Source organism: Fulmarus glacialis, unplaced genomic scaffold (genome assembly GCF_000690835.1).
Source record: "Fulmarus glacialis isolate BGI_N327 unplaced genomic scaffold, ASM69083v1 scaffold42143, whole genome shotgun sequence".
Taxonomy (NCBI): domain Eukaryota; kingdom Metazoa; phylum Chordata; class Aves; order Procellariiformes; family Procellariidae; genus Fulmarus; species Fulmarus glacialis.
The window spans coordinates 1-16,377 of NW_009204384.1; the positions used below are offsets into that span (position 1 = coordinate 1).

The 16,377-nt window shown below is 48.8% G+C and overlaps 1 protein-coding gene across 1 annotated transcript in view; it reads left to right on the forward strand.

Annotated features, from left to right (window-relative positions):
• Positions 1 to 7,261: 7,261 nt before the first annotated feature.
• Positions 7,262 to 16,377, forward strand: part of TRABD2A (TraB domain containing 2A) — a gene marked incomplete at both ends in the record, with an annotated part of 46,911 nt that continues 37,795 nt past the window's right edge. The window contains one exon of the mRNA XM_009574971.1: positions 7,262 to 7,822. Within this exon, the coding sequence (XP_009573266.1) occupies positions 7,262 to 7,822 (561 nt within the window). The remainder of the gene's footprint in view (positions 7,823 to 16,377) is intronic.

The window sequence follows — 16,377 nt, forward strand, 5'->3', positions numbered from 1 at the left end:
AGACCCTGGGATGAGACCCAGGAGGACCTTTTGCCTGCGCTGTGCGGGACGAGCTACACCGCTCGCAACCGGACAGGCACGCCTGGAGCGACTTGCTGCCAGCATCCCTCGCTGGGGGTAGCCGCTTGCCTTACCGCTGAACGCTGAGCATGGTGGAGCAGGTTCGCACCACCAAATGGCCGTGCCCCTGAAGTGGAAACACGGTTATAAATTGTGTTACTTTTCGCTCGTCCTCTGACCTCATCAGCCTGACCGTCGTAAGCAGGAGCAGCATGGGCTGACCTGGCTTCAGTGGGTGGTAAGCGCCGCTGAGGGTCTCTGCTGCAAGTTAGGGGTGATGTTCTGGCTAGTGTGAAGCTTGCGAGTACGGTGTCATTTTCATTAAAAATCAGACACTGAGAAACAGCAGTTCTCGCTGCAGTTTCCGAGATTAAAGTACCAAAAATCATGTAGGAAAAGCCTTCCTGAACTTGCTTTGTGTTTATGTGTCTGTTAGTGTTAACAGACCATCCGTGCTGTCTGTTGGCATTGCTTGGACCTGGAAGTAGCCTGACCGGAGGTGCTGTGCACCTGAAATGCTCATGGGACATGTGTCTCACCATTCATGTTCATCTCCTGCCCCAGGAAATGTGTCTCCAGCATAGCTGTTAAGGGAACTGGAAGCCCTGAGAAGTAAGTGCAGACCTGCTGCACTGGGGAGGTGGCAGAGCCACAGTGCAGGGTAGGTGTGAGAAAGCTTTGCAACTATGAAGAATGTCTGCTCTGTGACCTTTCTTCTCCCTCTCACCTGCCCCAGGTCTAGGGGCCTTACTGCCTCCAGCTGAGCATGCCAGCCCCCGCCGCAGCCGTAGAGGCTGAGATGTCTCCTCCTAGGATTTAGGGCGCTGCTGATTCAACCACACGCCAAGCTACGTGTGCCTGACTGGAGGTGTCTGCCTGAGCTTGGGTTAGACAGAGCTTAACCCTACCTTGGGGGAGGGTGTCTTACCAATTTGCTTGTGCCTGGAACCAGTTTGTCAACTGGATTTATAGGTGGCCAGCTGTGACACTGCCATAAAGCCAGGTCAAGCCTCGGGAGTGGGTGCCCTCTTCCCCTTGAGGGCATGAAGTGCAAAAGCTGTGGGCTGGTGTGAATCTACTGCAAGGAGCTAGTGAGAGCAAGAAGGAAGGGGACAGCCTCTGAGAGCCTGAGCAGCAGAAGTCGTACTTGTGGGACCAGCAGGGAGTTTTCCTCAGGAGCTATTGACTGGATTTCTGCCAGTTACCAGCAAAACTGGAGGTGAAATGTGTTAATGATATCTCATTATCTGCTGATTACTCTGTCATTAAAATGTGAGACCACCTGTAGTTCTGGTATTGCCAGGCCGTTTCCTAGGGTCGTTAGGACAGTGGTGGTAGCTACACTGTCCAGGAATGGCAGCATCTGCCTTATTTGCAAAGCTGTTGATTCTATCTTTATGAATATTTACACCAACCCCTTGGGAAAAAAATATTTCTCCTTGTCCCTGCATCATCAGGGAAGACTTTTTTCTTCGTTTTTATCTTAATTCTTCATGGGAACTTTTCTTACCTCTCTAGATTACACGTATACATTTCTTCTTTTTGTCAGGCTGCCTAAAGGTTCTATCATGAAAGAAATATGTGCATCAGTGCCTGAAAGAGAGAAGCTGCTACTTTAGGGAATGAACATAAAATACTTCAGAGGGCTTTGTCATCATCAGTCCAAATTATAGTTAAAGCTGCAACCAATAATGTGCCCCATCATTCTTTTTTTAATAGGGAAAAAAAAACGTTTTGAAAACGGTTAATCTAAAATAAAGTATGCTGGAATCCTTTGGATTATATTCCAGTTACTAAGTAATGTGGTCTGGTGGTGCTTTCTTTTTGCTTAACATTGGAGTGTATTGGTAAATTTAAAGCCAGAATCCAGGGATTAACAGCAGAATGCTTGTGGTTTTGTCTGGTTAGTATTTTATGATGTTCCTGATAGGGCGCCAATTAATTTAAAGGGCTACCTTTCCCCATATATGCACTTCAGCAGAGCAAGTAATCTGTCTGCTCTCAACCCTTGGCTTTTTAGTTAAAAATTTGATTTTTATTTTTCATTTCTGGCAAACAGACTGAATGTGTGTTCTTTTAATAGTTGTAGCCAGCGCAGTGTTTATCCCGGGCGAGTTCTTCTTACAGTCTTAAGCTGAGTTTGAGCATGTCAGTAAGGCAGGTGGGCAAAACCTCAAGAGAATGACTGTTAAAAATGTGTCTAGCATTTCTGTGTGCATTACCGTAGATGCATGGGGCACTTTACGTGGTGAGTAAGGGCACAGTCTTTGCCTCAATTAGGTATAAATGAACATGACAAGATGGGACACCAGGATAGATAAGAGGGAGGGAGAAAGCCATATAGGGATGGTTATAGGGCTGCCTGCCTGGGTGAAATATTGCATGCCACATACTCTGGCTTCTGTAGCAAGCAAATAACTTTAAGAGGATATTGTGGATTGAGAAACAGTGCAATTGTGGGCTGAGGTTTGGAAGATGTGGCTGTGTCGCCAAGTGGTATGAGGGTTAGGGGTCCTGAAAGACACTGAAGCCACAGAGGGCACCTACCTGCCCAGTGAGTTATACACTTTGTGCTGGAAAGTGTATAGTATACAGAGAAGAGACAGACAGAAGATAGAAGGAAGCAGAAATGATGTAGAAGGAAGCAGACCAGGTGTAGGTTTCCCATGTCTGGAGTTCACATCCAGCTCCTCAGACTTTGGACAGCAGTTTTTCTTCCCCTCTGAGCCTCTGTTCCCCATATCACTACAACCTCCCCTCTTGATTTTTTTTGGTTTTTAAACTCTCATGCTCTTCTTCTAGATGTTCAGAGTGCTGCCACTAGATACATTCTTTGTTCCTCCTGGTTTTTGCTACATTATGTTCTGGATGTTTACCGTAATTTTACTCCTGACAGTGCATAATTTGGCCCAATTTGAGCTAGTTTCTCAGAAGAAAAATGATACTTTCTCTGATCCTCTTTGGCACCACTCTTCCAACAGAATCATTGCTGCCTCACCTGAAATAATGCGTGATGTCTGACAAATGCAGTAGTATTTGTGTATTTGAAGACTACAGGTTGCATCCCATGGTGGACCTATAAATACTGCTGGAAAAGCAGGTTGGGGGGGCTAGTTAAAATGAAGAGATTCTGAGGATTGGGTTTTTTTAAATCTTAAAAAAAGAAACCTATTGGAAAGATAATGGAAATACCTCTCAGTCAGAGCCTGTGTTCTGCTGAAGCAGATAGAAGGAAGGCAGGAGGTTATGGGAGTTTCCAGTGCCACCTGTGGACAACCAGCTATGTGATTAGAGGGCAGATGTTGGGGTATGGGACTAGCATGCTCTGGTTTCAGCTACTGATCTGCAATACGTAACTTTACTCTCCCTTTCTTCAAGGTTTTTGGCAGGGAGTGGATCCCGTAGGTCCCAGTGCGTTGTCTGTGAGAGTGTCAGCTTGAGCAGCTCCTTTTCCTTCTCCCTCATTCCCCTGCTGGCTGTGGAAAAAAAAGCCTTTCTCCTTTTTTGTTCCAAACAATTTTTTTGGCTGGGCTGATACCCTGAATCAGTTCACAGCCAGCTGTTGTTCACCTGGGGAAATGAGGTAGGGGAGAAGGCACTGTGCCACAGTGCTGAGCATTCAGAAATACCTTGATCTGGGACTATGTAGTGGGAGGTTAAACTTGAGGCACAGAGGAGGTGTGGTATGGCTAGCATGATGCTGCCTCAGATCTTCGTGCGGAAGCAAATTGGGAGATCTGTGTTCTCATGCGGGACTGCCGCTCTCTTCCTTAGGCTGTCCCTCCATTTTTTCCCCTTGCTCCTAGTTATTTCCATCACGAGTAATGCATTGAGTACCACCTGTAAATTGGAGAGTGGAGACAGAAATAAGCATCTTGATCCATTCGTGAACCTGACTTTTTGTTGTTATGCTGCTGAAAGTGAAATTCCTGGAGCTAAACAACCCAGCTCTCTCAAGCCTCCAGGACACCACTGTGACTGTAATTTATGCAGGTTTTAAAGCACCGCTTTCTGATGTAACAGCTGTGTGGAAGGATCCTACTGCAAGGGAAAATTGGGTTGTAGCACCTTTATCTACTGCATGCTCTCAGGGAAGTGAGGTGAGAGGGAGGTGCTGCCAGTGAGGGTGTATAGTGCGATGCTGAACAAGCCTCGGCACTGCTCTTGTGCTGTCTGACAGCCACCTAAAGCATTGTTTAACAGCTCCCCTTTTACAGTCTTGGGGAGAGATTGTACCCTTGTGTTTCCCTCTCTGAAGCTGCAGTGAAACATGTGTGAGCTCCAGGGGGTGCACAGGGACATGAGAGTGCCAGAAGGTACAGCAGGGGAACCACAGACCTGCTCAGGCACACCACGGACTTTGCCCCATCGTATCGGGCTGTTTGCAGGGGCGTGGCATGGAGGCAGAGCAGTGCTGGGACTCCAGTCTCCATCTCCTGAAGGAAAAGGAGATACCAAAGGCGTGTGAGGCATTATCACGTCATGAGCAGCTGTAATGCTGCCTTTTGGAGGGAAAGTGAGCTTTGTGAGCTCCCGTTGTAGTGATAATCCCCAACTACTGGTGCCTGGAAACTGGCTCTGCGGGGTCTGGCAAGATTTCCCATCAATGGTGGGAAACTGAGGCCTGTTCTCCAGCCCCCCACGCTGGTTCCAAGCAATTTTGAGAAGGGAGGTCTGAATGATGCTTGGGGTGGGTTGCCAAGTTCGTGACTGCTCCTGTTCATGTGTAAGTGCCAGCAAGGATGCCCAGCTGCTCCACTTTGTAAGGTCTCAGTCTCTAGGACTGTGTGAGAAGTTTTGCTAGGTTTCAGCCTGCTTTCTTCTGCCTGTGCTGCAGGCTCTTTAAAGGAAGACTTTATTTACTCTGTGCCTGATGGCCTGTGTGATTTCCTCAGTGATACCACTAATAGCTGGCAGTATTACTCTGCTTTCAGTATCCGATCGTGAAAACTGGGGGGGATTTGCAGAGCAAAAAAAGTGAGAGTGCAATGCCAAATGCCTTTCTAGCTGGGCTGTGTGCAGTAGTCCAGAGCAGTGCTGATGATCCACGTTAAAGCCTGGTACCATCCATCTGGGCTTGGGCCTTCTGGCTGGGTTTATTCAGGAGCTGAATTGAAGTTTTAAGTTGGCTGGTGACCACTTGTTCCTTACGATTCCCTGCAGTCGTGGCTGTTCTTGTGCACTGCCACGTACATGATCAGACTTGTGCGAAGTGACGGAGTGTTGACCTCCCGACCTCGTACCTGTCCCAGGTGCCTCTTCTGTCTTTTCGCTTGCTTGTAGACAGAAAGCAGCACTTCTGGTCCTTCCTCCTTGCTGGCTGATGACTACTTCTCATTCATTTCTCACCATAGTGATGTGTCCTTCCATTTTTCCCTCTTGACTAATGACAGGAGGGAACCCTGTCTTGTTTTTCCTCTTGTTTTACTTTGCGTATTCATTTTCCTGTGTTCTTCCTGGTCTATGTCAGATTTGTACTCACGTGTTGCCCTGTATCTTCTTTACCTCTCGGTGCTGCATCATGTTTGTTCTCCCTTCTTCCTGTGGTCTTCAGGAGAGTTTTTATAGTCTGTAATTCAGGAGTGCATTCCAGGACTGTCCTATAGGATCCAGAGTTGTAGCATGGTGTTACCAAGGTCTAAGGTATCCTTCAGACTCTCGATGTGCTGCAGAAGTGTCTGAAGAACCCTCAGGAGTATACTTGGTTTGTGGGTCCATACTGGACTGGTAAGCTGGACTGGTGGTAGCAATTTGCTGAAGTGCTGCCTGATCAGTGGCCAGGGTTTGACATAGGGAGCTGCTGGAGAAGGTTGTCCGGGATGAGCCATTGCAGAGCAGTCTTTAAGATTAACCCTTCTAATCCTGGGTCTTTATTATCAGAAATTTATAGGCAATGTGCTTCCAATAAATTCCTCCAAGCAGCCTGTTCTGCATTTGGCAGTCAGGCAGGCTTCTCAGATCAGCACACATGCACACTTAGCCTCAGAGCTGAGGTTAGAGTTATCTGCTGGCTAAAGGCTGACCAGATGTTTGAGTGCATCTGGAAGCCTGTCTTCTTACTTAGACATGCAAAGGCTACCTCTTCCTGTCTGCACAGACAAACTGTGTCCATCGCTCCACTAAGGACCACTGCACCAGCGGGGTGCATGCTGTAGGTCATGCCTGCTGCTGGTGTAATGTAACTTGGCAGGATCCAAGCAGGATCCATTTTGCCCCATCTGCTCTCCTGTCTTGCGGGATTGCTTAGGGCTTAAGCACAGCCCTGCACTCTGGTATTCCTGGGGATGCTGTGAGGCACATTTTGCAGCGGAACGAACTTAAAGTCTGATTCTGACTTCCTGATGGCTGTGGATTTTGAGAGATTTTAAAAGCTAATCCAGAGAAAGAAGCTTTTTCCTCCTCTGTGTTTAAAAGAGTATGGAACCACAGGCAGAGTTTGGCCTGCAGAATTTCTTCCCGTATTTTCCAAGGTATCGCATGCGCTTCTCTGCTCCTTAAGAAAGAGGAGAAGTGGGCTGTGAGGGGTCTTGACTGTGTGTCTGTCTGCCATGTGCTACATCCCTGTAAAACTGTATTTCTGCCTGCTCCAGCAAGTCTGCCTGCCAGCTGTGTTATGTGTTACGTGTTACTTATTTGTTTGGTGTCTCGCTCAGAGCGGAAAGTTGTCTCGAGATGCTGCGGCACCCTCTGACTAAGTGTCAAGGCAGTTTTCTTTGACGAAAGGTGCCTTGCTGTGCTGAAGTGAGAGGCATCAAGGCGAAGGTGATTGAAACCCTGCTGTCCTGCTCTGCTTCAGCAAAGTGATGCCAGCTTCTGACTCGATAAAAGGTGGAAGCTGGATAAGCGTCTTGCCTGGAGTGTGGCCTGCGCGGGCTGTGCTCTGCTGCTGGTTTTGGCAGACGCTCAGGTGATGAAGCGTTTCTGTTGAGAAGACCCAGTGTTGCCTTTCAGGAGAAGAAAGCCAGGGCCAATCTCCTTGTGTGTTTAATTAATGAAAATTCAATTTTGACCTCAAGACCTGAGAAAAAGGGTGGTCAAAGAGGACTCTGTGTGAGCAAAGCTGCTTTAGGAAAAGTCCCTGCTGGCAAGCTGCTGAGCCAGGTGACCTGCTAGTTTGGCACCATGTTTTCTTTAAGCCCTGTACTGCAGTGGCCCGGCGTGAATGTCTGTACTTATTCCGCTGTGTCTCCTTCTCCCCCAGCAAAGCGAGCTGAACTCCTTCCTGTGGACCATCAAGAGAGATCCCCCGTCTTACTTCTTTGGCACTATCCATGTCCCGTACACGCGTGTCTGGGATTTCATCCCAGAGAACTCCAAGAAGGCCTTCCAGCAGAGCCACATTGTGTACTTCGAGCTGGACCTCACTGACCCCTACACCATCTCAGCTCTCACCAGCTGCCAGCTCCTGCCACAGGGGGAGAACCTCCAGGACGTGCTGCCCCGCGACATCTACCGCCGGCTGAAGCGGCACCTGGAGTACGTCAAGCTCATGATGCCGTCCTGGATGACCCCAGACCAGCGGGGCAAAGGGCTGTACGCAGACTACCTCTTCAATGCCATTGCTGGCAACTGGGAGCGGAAGAGGCCAGTGTGGGTGATGCTGATGGTGAACTCTCTGACAGAGGTAGACATCAAGTCGCGAGGTGTGCCCGTCCTGGATCTGTACCTGGCCCAGGAAGCGGAGCGACTGAGGAAGCAAACCGGTGCTGTGGAGAAAGTGGAGGAGCAGTGCCACCCGCTCAATGGGCTGAACTTTTCCCAGGTGAGACGGAGTGGTGTGTAGGGTGCCAGGCTGGCTGCTTGGGTGGGTATCCCAGCAGCAAGAGCACGGGCTGGAGCGTGGGGTAAGTGCTCTTTCCTCGTGTTTGCTCTCTGCAGCCTGTGCCTCTGCCTGTGCCCTCGTGAGAGTGTGCTAGCTGCAGAAGTTAAAGCCACATTCTAAATTCATTTAGACCTGGCCTGGGGAGCCCCCTCTCCTCTTCCCTGGGCAGCCTTGGGCAGGCTCCACCCTAAGAGACACGGGACCCTTGGATGTCTGCTCTCTGACCCTGGCTGGGCTGCCCTGCAGGAGCCTGGGGCAGGCTGGGGCTGATAGCCTAAACTTGCTTTTATAATAGCTAGTTAAGAAGAAAGGTGTGATCACTTGGGGGAAGCAGGGGCACTGTGCGTAAAGCTGAGAAGTAACTGCTGGTTGGAAAAGTATCCCGGTGGACCTGTCAGTGCCCTCAGAAATAGGGGCCCATCCTCTACATTGGGAAATGTGTTTTTTGGTTTTGTGGGGTTTTTTTTTTCCCCCCTTCCTTTGAGACCGGGTGAGGGTCAGCACAACACTGCTTCCTGCAGGGAGCTCCACAGGCCCTTGTGCAAGTGCCTTTGTGTTTGCAAACCAGCTGGAGGTTAACACTGTTGTTCATGCAGTGTCACACCAGGCAAGCAGAACGACCTCTGTGTTGGATGGAGGCGGTCGTGGGCTCTCCTCTCTGAACGGAATACACCAGGGAGCAGCGTCTGTCGGTGTCTCTGCCTGCCTGGTGGGATGACAAGCAGGCATAATGTTGCTCTCTGGCCTGCTCTCTGGCCTGGGGTGCCTTTGCTGCAGGGAGGTGCTAGTCTGGGGAGGAGAAGTGACATCTGCTTAGGAATAGGTGAGACCTGCTGTGGCAGCATGCCCTGGTAGTGCAAGGTGGGAGGACCTCTGGTCATCAGACTGGGGAGTTTCAACTGATGCCTGAGCCTTTCGCCTGCATCCTGAAGCCTGTCCTGTCACTGATGCAGTTTCCCGTGCTGGAGGGGAAGGAGCAGAAGGAGAGGTGCAGCCCAGCAAGGGCAGGGACAGCAGTTTGGAGCAGATGTCAGAAGTGCTGCTACCCTGGCCAATCGTGGTGGGGGGCTACCAAGGGAATAGCATGGCAGACCAGGGTGCATCATTTGTGCAGTCCTTAACTGCAGGCAGGGCATCTGCACTCCTCTATTCCCTTGCTTGGAGCTGGGCAACCCCATTTGCATCTCCAGTCTTTTGCTTAACTGTGGTTTGAATCCTTGTGCTATCACTGTTTGCTTGCAGCCAGCCTAGGAATGGGCTGGGAAGTCCCATCTCCTCCACCTCTTACCTGGTTGAGGCTTTATTAACATTATTGCCTGTGTTTTAGTTTTGCTGACACTGCCTCTCTGTTTTAGCATGACAGAAGGGGGGGCATGTGCTTTCTCCGCTGCCTTGTACGACAGTGGTAGGGAGGCTGAAAAAGAGAGGTTGCAAATCATGTCCCCATTAAGCTCCTGCAACTGTTGACACTTACTTTTGGCCTTCACTCAGCTTTCTTTAAAGAGCGGCTGTTGCTGTGCTGTTTTGCAGGTGGAATAAATACCACATAAGCTGGGGAGCTGCGTGGGGTGGGGACACAGAGCTGCAACATCCAGAGCTGCCCAACCTGGTGACGTTTATTGTGAGAGCTCAGCTGAGTGGGTCAGGGTAACCAGAACAGCAGAAGAAAGTTGGCTCTAGTCAGGAAAATCACAGCCCGTGATTACCCCACAGTGGGTGGAGATGTGCATGTGCATCATGCGAGCTGCTGCTCCTCCCACGCCTGCTCACTTCCAGGGGGAAGGAGCACGCTGTCTATTGTGGGAGTGCGTCTGGAGCAGCCACTGCACCACAAATTCACACCCTCACTTCTGCCCACTGCTAGATTTCCAGTACAGGCAGCTCAAGGAAAAGGAGAACCAGAGGCAGATGGTTTTTATGTTTCTAAGCTAATTTCATGGTTGTTGCAGAACCTGACTTGTCAACTCTCATGGTTGGCAATTCTGTAAATCTTTGATTTCAGAGCTTTCTTCTCAGTTTGTTCAGGCAGTTGCGTTAATTATGTGTTTAATATAAACCAAAGAAAGACTTTGAAATAGTCTTTTTGAAAAATATTTCCTTTGGTATTGTGCTGCTGTCTGGGAACCCCCAGCATCGGACCACTTCTGTGTCTGACTTTCAAGTGAGCAAACACACAAGGACGACTTACAAACTTCTGCTGGAGAAAATGGGGACACAAAAGCATAAGGAATTGTCTAATCCTGTGCAAGAAATGCTTTTTTGTTGCAGCAGAGTCGCAGAAAGATGGTTTACTTGGCAGAGAAGCAAGTTTAGTGCTTTCAGTTTATTTCTGCGTGGGACTTGCTCTTTCTTTCACTTACAACATGGTGAGGAGGACTCCCAGGCCACTTACGAGCAATACATGGTTATTAGCTAGGTCCCTCTTTTGACCCATACTATTGGACAAGGCTTGGTTAGTGTGGGTATGTTATTGCAGGTGAAGGTCTGGAACAGTTTGTCATTAATTGTCTCCATGGGGTTGCACAATGCTCAGTAACTGCAAAGCGCAGACAAACCCAAGCTAGAGAATTCCTTCTTCTCCTTGTGAGGAGAGAGAGGTAAAAAAATAAAATAAACAAAAACACCCCACATACAACAGCTAATGCTGCCTGTCATGGGGCTCTTTTTCTTTGGCTATATTTGTTCCAGTTTCCCCTTTATCTTTTGTTTTATTACCCTCTTATTTTACCTGCCAAATCTCTCTGTTCTTGCTCAACTCAGGCTGGCTGCCCACAAAGCCAGGCCATAAAAGTATCATTTCTATATGGTACACAATGTTGTGTACTCAATCTGTGAAATTCTTTACTGCCTCCTCAATCCCTCTCTCTTGTTTCCAAGATCTGTGCAACTTTAGGGAGTATGGAAAGATTAGTCTGTCTCCATGCCAGGGTCATGGTGTTTATTTTCCCGTTTCATGGTGTTTCTATCCTAGTTTGTCATAAAAGACTTTTTTCTCCTACCCCACCTTCTTTCATGGGTAGTGCCTCTCTTGTTGCAATACCCTATAAGGATGCAGGTCTCATTCCTAGCAGCATCTGGGCTTCTAGAAGATAAAAGGCTTTGTAGCTATACACAATCTGCCACTGCTGACTTCCAGCACTGGAATCAGTCCCTGAGACCTCCCAACTGTTCCTTTCAAGTTGTGCATGTGCTTACATGTTTGCTGGATTGGAGGCACCAGCGCTCCAGCCTAAAGCCCGTGCAGCTTTGTGGTTGACTCCAGCTGTAGTGTCATGAACATCAGTTGGTATTGGCTCAGAAAATGAGCTGGCCTTGGCCTGTACCGTGCCATGCACTTGTAAACAGACTGTGCTTTGGCACACTCAGGTGGTTTCCAGGCTGTGTTTCTCACAGATCGGTTTGAGCTTGAACTCAAGAAGTTTGGACTTGTGTCTACCTTCTGCGTGGGACTGAGGCTTAAGTGTGTAAACACTGTCCAGCCATCACTATTTCCTAGCCAAGACACTGGCCAGTTTGGCTTCTCCAAGCTTGGGACACTTGATGGAAGACCCTACCTGTTAGCTATCCTTGATTTGAGAATTGTTTTCCCCATGTGGCTTTCCTGTGTCCAGACCTTGCTACAGCACTCTGTTCCTACCTGAGCATCTGAATACAAAGCTACATCTTCAAAAGTAGTCTTGACAGCTACTTGAGTGACAGTAGAAATCAGGGGGCCACTAAGGACTGGCTGCTCCTGAAATCCTGGCTTCAGCTCTGGGACTGAGCACTTGAAAGTTTTGTCTTTCGCATCTTTCGGCCACTTCCTCATACAGTTAGTTGCAGATAGAAAATGAAGCAAAAGCTTCTAGGATTGATCATTTGGCGTTAATTAGGACATTAATTGTTCACGTCTCTACTCAAAGAGCAACCTCTGGAAGCAGCAAAGCGCTGAGAGATTCCTGCTTTTCTCTAAAGAGTTCCCAGCTTTTCCAAGTTCTAGACCACTAACATGACTCTGTGAGAGCTGTGGACTCCTGCTTAGCAAATACGAGTCTGCTGACGTAACAGCAACATCATTTTTCTTGCTTAATCTGTGTACCCACTTGGGTGAAAGGCCCACCGTTGATAGCCCCTGGTATAAAACTGTCATTTTGGAGCAGTCCGTGTCTGTGGGGAAAGCAGGAAGCCAAGACATCACTGCCTTGTTACGTGTGGAGGGGGGAGTTGGTTGGTTTGGCTTTTTCCTCATCTAAGGAAGTTAGAGAAACAGCAGTGATGGCTTGAAATTAGGCCCAAAAGATGTGATACGAAATTGGAGAGAATTGTGCTAGTCTCCTCATTTCAAACAAAGGGCTTTTTTGCTACATTGGGTTGATCAATTTTAACGTTTGTCCTTAATTTCTGGGGCGATGAGGTCAGATCTGGCAGTGTTTCCATTCACGAGACCCTGGTTCAGGTTCACCTTTGACAACAGCAGTAACAGAGAACCTCAGAGAAAGGAAGAGCAAGGAGAGGCACACGGTGGGAGCTCTGCGAGGAGTAGTTCAGATCCAAACTTGGAGTAAAGCGAGGAGCAGTTGCTTGATGAAAGAGCTGACAGAGGAGCAGAGCACTCACTGCTGAACAAGTTGGACGGGACACTACTTGCGGTAACCTGATTGTATCTTCTGCCCCGAGGGTGTAACTTCAAGATGTATGTTCGAGGAGCAGCCCTCTCTCCTCAGATGATGGGAACATCAGGGTTTTCTGCACATGAACTAGGGCTGAAACAACTGAATTGATCTTATTTGCATCTTTGGCTGCTGAAGTCTGTGACCTAGATTTGTTGTTGTTTTCGGTTTGTGTGTAGACACACCTGCAGCCTCCACGTCTAGACATCAGGGATGGAGAATGGGCTGGCTGGTGGGAACCCAAATAGCTAAGGCTTCGCATTTCTATTGATGTTTTTGGAGTTTAATTAAGATCTTATTAACTACCTGGGGAGTTCAGAGTTCTTCTCTCAGTGAGAGTAAAAGGGGAATTCAGTTGCTGATCTGCTGTCTCTGCATTCAGAAGGGTGGAGACTTTGTTTCAAACAGCCTGGACTCTGCGGTAGGGCTTTGAAATCCCAAGCTGCAGATTTTGCTGTGGCACCGGTGCACTGGTCACATGTGCCATTATAAGCTCCTTGCATTTGCACTCTGCGCGCCTATCAAGTAGCTGGATTTTCCCATTAAAAATGCCCTTTGCTCAGCATATTACACCATAGAAACAGAAGATGTCAGGCGATAAATGTGGCTTCGTCTCTCCTTGCCGCTCCCACGGACAGCCCCTTGCCTGTGGCTGGCTCCCAGTGTTACAGCGTGAGCATGCCCATACACTTTTCTCTTTTCGCAGTTAGCGAGGGCTGGGCAATGAGTTGTGTACACCTCTGTGTACGAGCTCTGTGAGTGCTTGTAACTGGGTTATCCCGCTCTCCTCTGACAAGTCAGCGTTGGGCTGGTAAGCTGGTCGGCAGACACACTCCCTGACACCGGTCCTCTAGCTTTGGGTGAGAGTACTGTTGTTGCAGAGGAGCATAGCCCTGTCAGTGGGCTGAGAGGGGTCCTGGGCATCAGAGGCCGCTCGAGGGAGCACACAGAAGGTCTGGGCTGGAGCTGCTTTTTGGAGCAACTCAACCAACAGTGAGGAGTGTGGAGCGGGGAGGGGATGTGGGCTTGGCTTATTCAGTTGGTCAGTCAGTCGGGTGCCTCCGTGCTAAGCTTTGGTCTGCACGTTCTCAGGTCTTGGCGCAGACGTACAGTGGTCGGTCACGGTGGCCTGACACTGTGGCTCCGTCTGACGCCTGATCCTGAGGGCTCACTACTAATTGCTAAACCCAAAGTGTGGGACTGCAGCTGCCAGCTTTTCCCTTGGACACAAGGTTGCAATCGGTCTGGACAACCTAAAGGCACATGCCTGCAGAGTGGAAGACAGCTTCCTTTCTGATCTAAGAACTGGGCTTGCACTGCTGTCACCCTCCCGTCCAGCAGCTGTAGGATGGTTCCTTTTTGGCCCAGACAGGATTGCCAGGTCCGTGGGATCCCACTTGGCTCCTGCATCCCAGTGATAGGGTTTCTGTCCCATGGCAGTGGTTTCAAAGACTAATTTTTGGTTTTCTTCAACAAACCCCGACACATTCATACCGAGAATACAGCCCAGCTTCAGCTTTCAACTGCTTGATTTTGTGAGGGTTTGTATTCCACCAAAGAGCCTCTGCTATCAACTTTCTCTACTGTGTGCGGGTACTGTAACTGTAATCAGTTTGTCCTTTAATATTCTTTTTGTTAAATGAAGCAAAGGGAACCCGTTGAGCCTTTCCCAGCGGGGCACATTTTCTACGCGCTAACTGTTCCCTCAGCTCTTCCCAGGCCCAGCAGCATCTGTCTTGGGTCGTGGCAGTCACGTGTGTGCTTGATGCAGTGGTATTGTCGCTATCCTCATCTTTCCTTGTTTATGCATCTGAGTTTGTCTGTGACTCATTCAGGCACAGTGGTTTCCTGAGAGCTCGTGCTTGGGGGATTCAAAGTCCTTTTTACTCTCACTGCTTCCCAGGAAAGAGTTTTACCCTCATCGTTGTGGTCCAGTCCCTGTCTGCCAAGACGAACTGCAAGCCAGCAGACAATCTTTGTTTTAAAAAGAGATCCAGATTACACAGCACCTCTGCTCTCCTCCCCTAATTAGTTTGCTCCCCTGACCTTTGTTTCATCTGCAAAATCCATTAATGATAGAGTTGGGGTTTGTTGGGGTTTTTTTGCCTCTGGGTTGTTGACATGTATGTTGAATACTGGACGGCGAAGAACTTCCCCTGCAGAGGTCTGCAGTAGCTTACACAGTTGTTTCTCAACTGTATTTACATTTTCAGGTCTACTGACTACCATTTTTGTTTCCCCTGTCTTTAGTATGTGATTTTTTGTGTTTCTCTCAATTCCTACTGCCATGCACTGTATTCAGAAGTCTGTTCACTTGTGCTATTGCCTTTACTAAGTAGACTTGAAAGCTTGCAAAAAGCTATCAGGATTTTTGGAAAGGGTATGGTTTCCATTATCCTCGTTGACTTGCAATTTTCTATAATCCTATGATCATTTCCTATAATCTTCATGAAGGCTTTTATTAGCTAGTTAGAAAGGTTGATTGCAAGTAGGATGAGGAGGCTGAAACACCATTTTAAGATGTCTGTTGCTTTATCTGGCCTAATGCAGAAAGGGAGCAGCAGGAACAATTCTTCACTGTTTTTGATAACAGAGGAAAGACTGGGTCCCTCAATAAAATTATTATCAGGCAGCAGGCTTAGCAGATACCTGCACGTCCACACAAGACATCATTCATTGCCAGTATGCCTGGATGACGAATGCTCGGACACCAAGACGTGTGAACAGTTTCAAAGGTATTAGGCAGGTTGATGAAGGATAGTCACACCAGGGAGTCTCATACATGTCCCAAGTGCCGTCTCAGGATGTCCCTCAGCCCCTGACAGCTTGAATTGAGGGCAGGTGACAGAGGAAGAATCACGTTGTAGGTGCTCTGCAGTTGTTGGAGATAGGATGCTGGGCTTCTGCCCCACTGGGCAGGTGTGGGAAGGTCGTTCCCAAAATGTAACTGAGGCTGCGTTTTGCAGAGGGGTGGCCAAAGTGAGCTGAAACAAAGGGCATGACTTCTTTCTGGAGATGATGAGCTATGCCGGCAGTGCCGGTGGGGACAGAGCATGTACATCCACCTGGGCCTGGCTAGGTGTCCTGTATAAGACTTGCCTGGAGCCAGGCTCTGCTGGGAGTGCCAGTAGCTGTCTGCTTGCTCTCCTCCCTCCTGGTCATCTCGCTTGCTTTCAGGAGAGAGATGCCAGGGCAGGCTGGACTTCTGGGTTAGTGTTGCCGACACCCCTGCGTGTGCTGTGCTCTCGGAAAGCAGCAGCTCCTCCTGCCAGGTTGCCAGGTGAGATGGTGCTCCTGGGCATGCAACAGCCCTTTTCCTTCCAAAGCCTGACCCTGGCACACGTGACAGTCCTGCATGCAGTGCCTGCAGTCTGGGTTACACTCCGGTCACGGTGCATCTGTCCAGTCCCCTGAAGCATGCAGTCTGTGTGGGCGGATGCTTGGAGGCTCGACCTGAGACAAGTGGCACTAAAAGTTGGTGCTCAGAGACAGCTTCATTGGCTTGCTGGGAGCAGAAGGTAGGCTTGGAATTTGGTAAGGAACAGGTCAGCCAGCCTAAGCTTGGCAGTGTCCCTGCTGGAGCACTCAGACATCCACATTTCCTTCCTTCTCGTGAGGCTTATCTTTTCTGAGCATGCAGAGGTCAAATGTGAACAGATAAACGTGTGGGGAGTAGTTGGCTGTGCAGTCTGAAACCAGGGAGAGGTTTATGAAGGGATCCATCCATGCAACTTAAGAACAGTCCTGTCAATTAAAACCAAATGTTAAGTGTTTAGTCTGCAATTTACTGTCATCACAATCCTGTCATATAACTGTGTAAGGAAGATTTAGGTAGCTGGCCTTGTG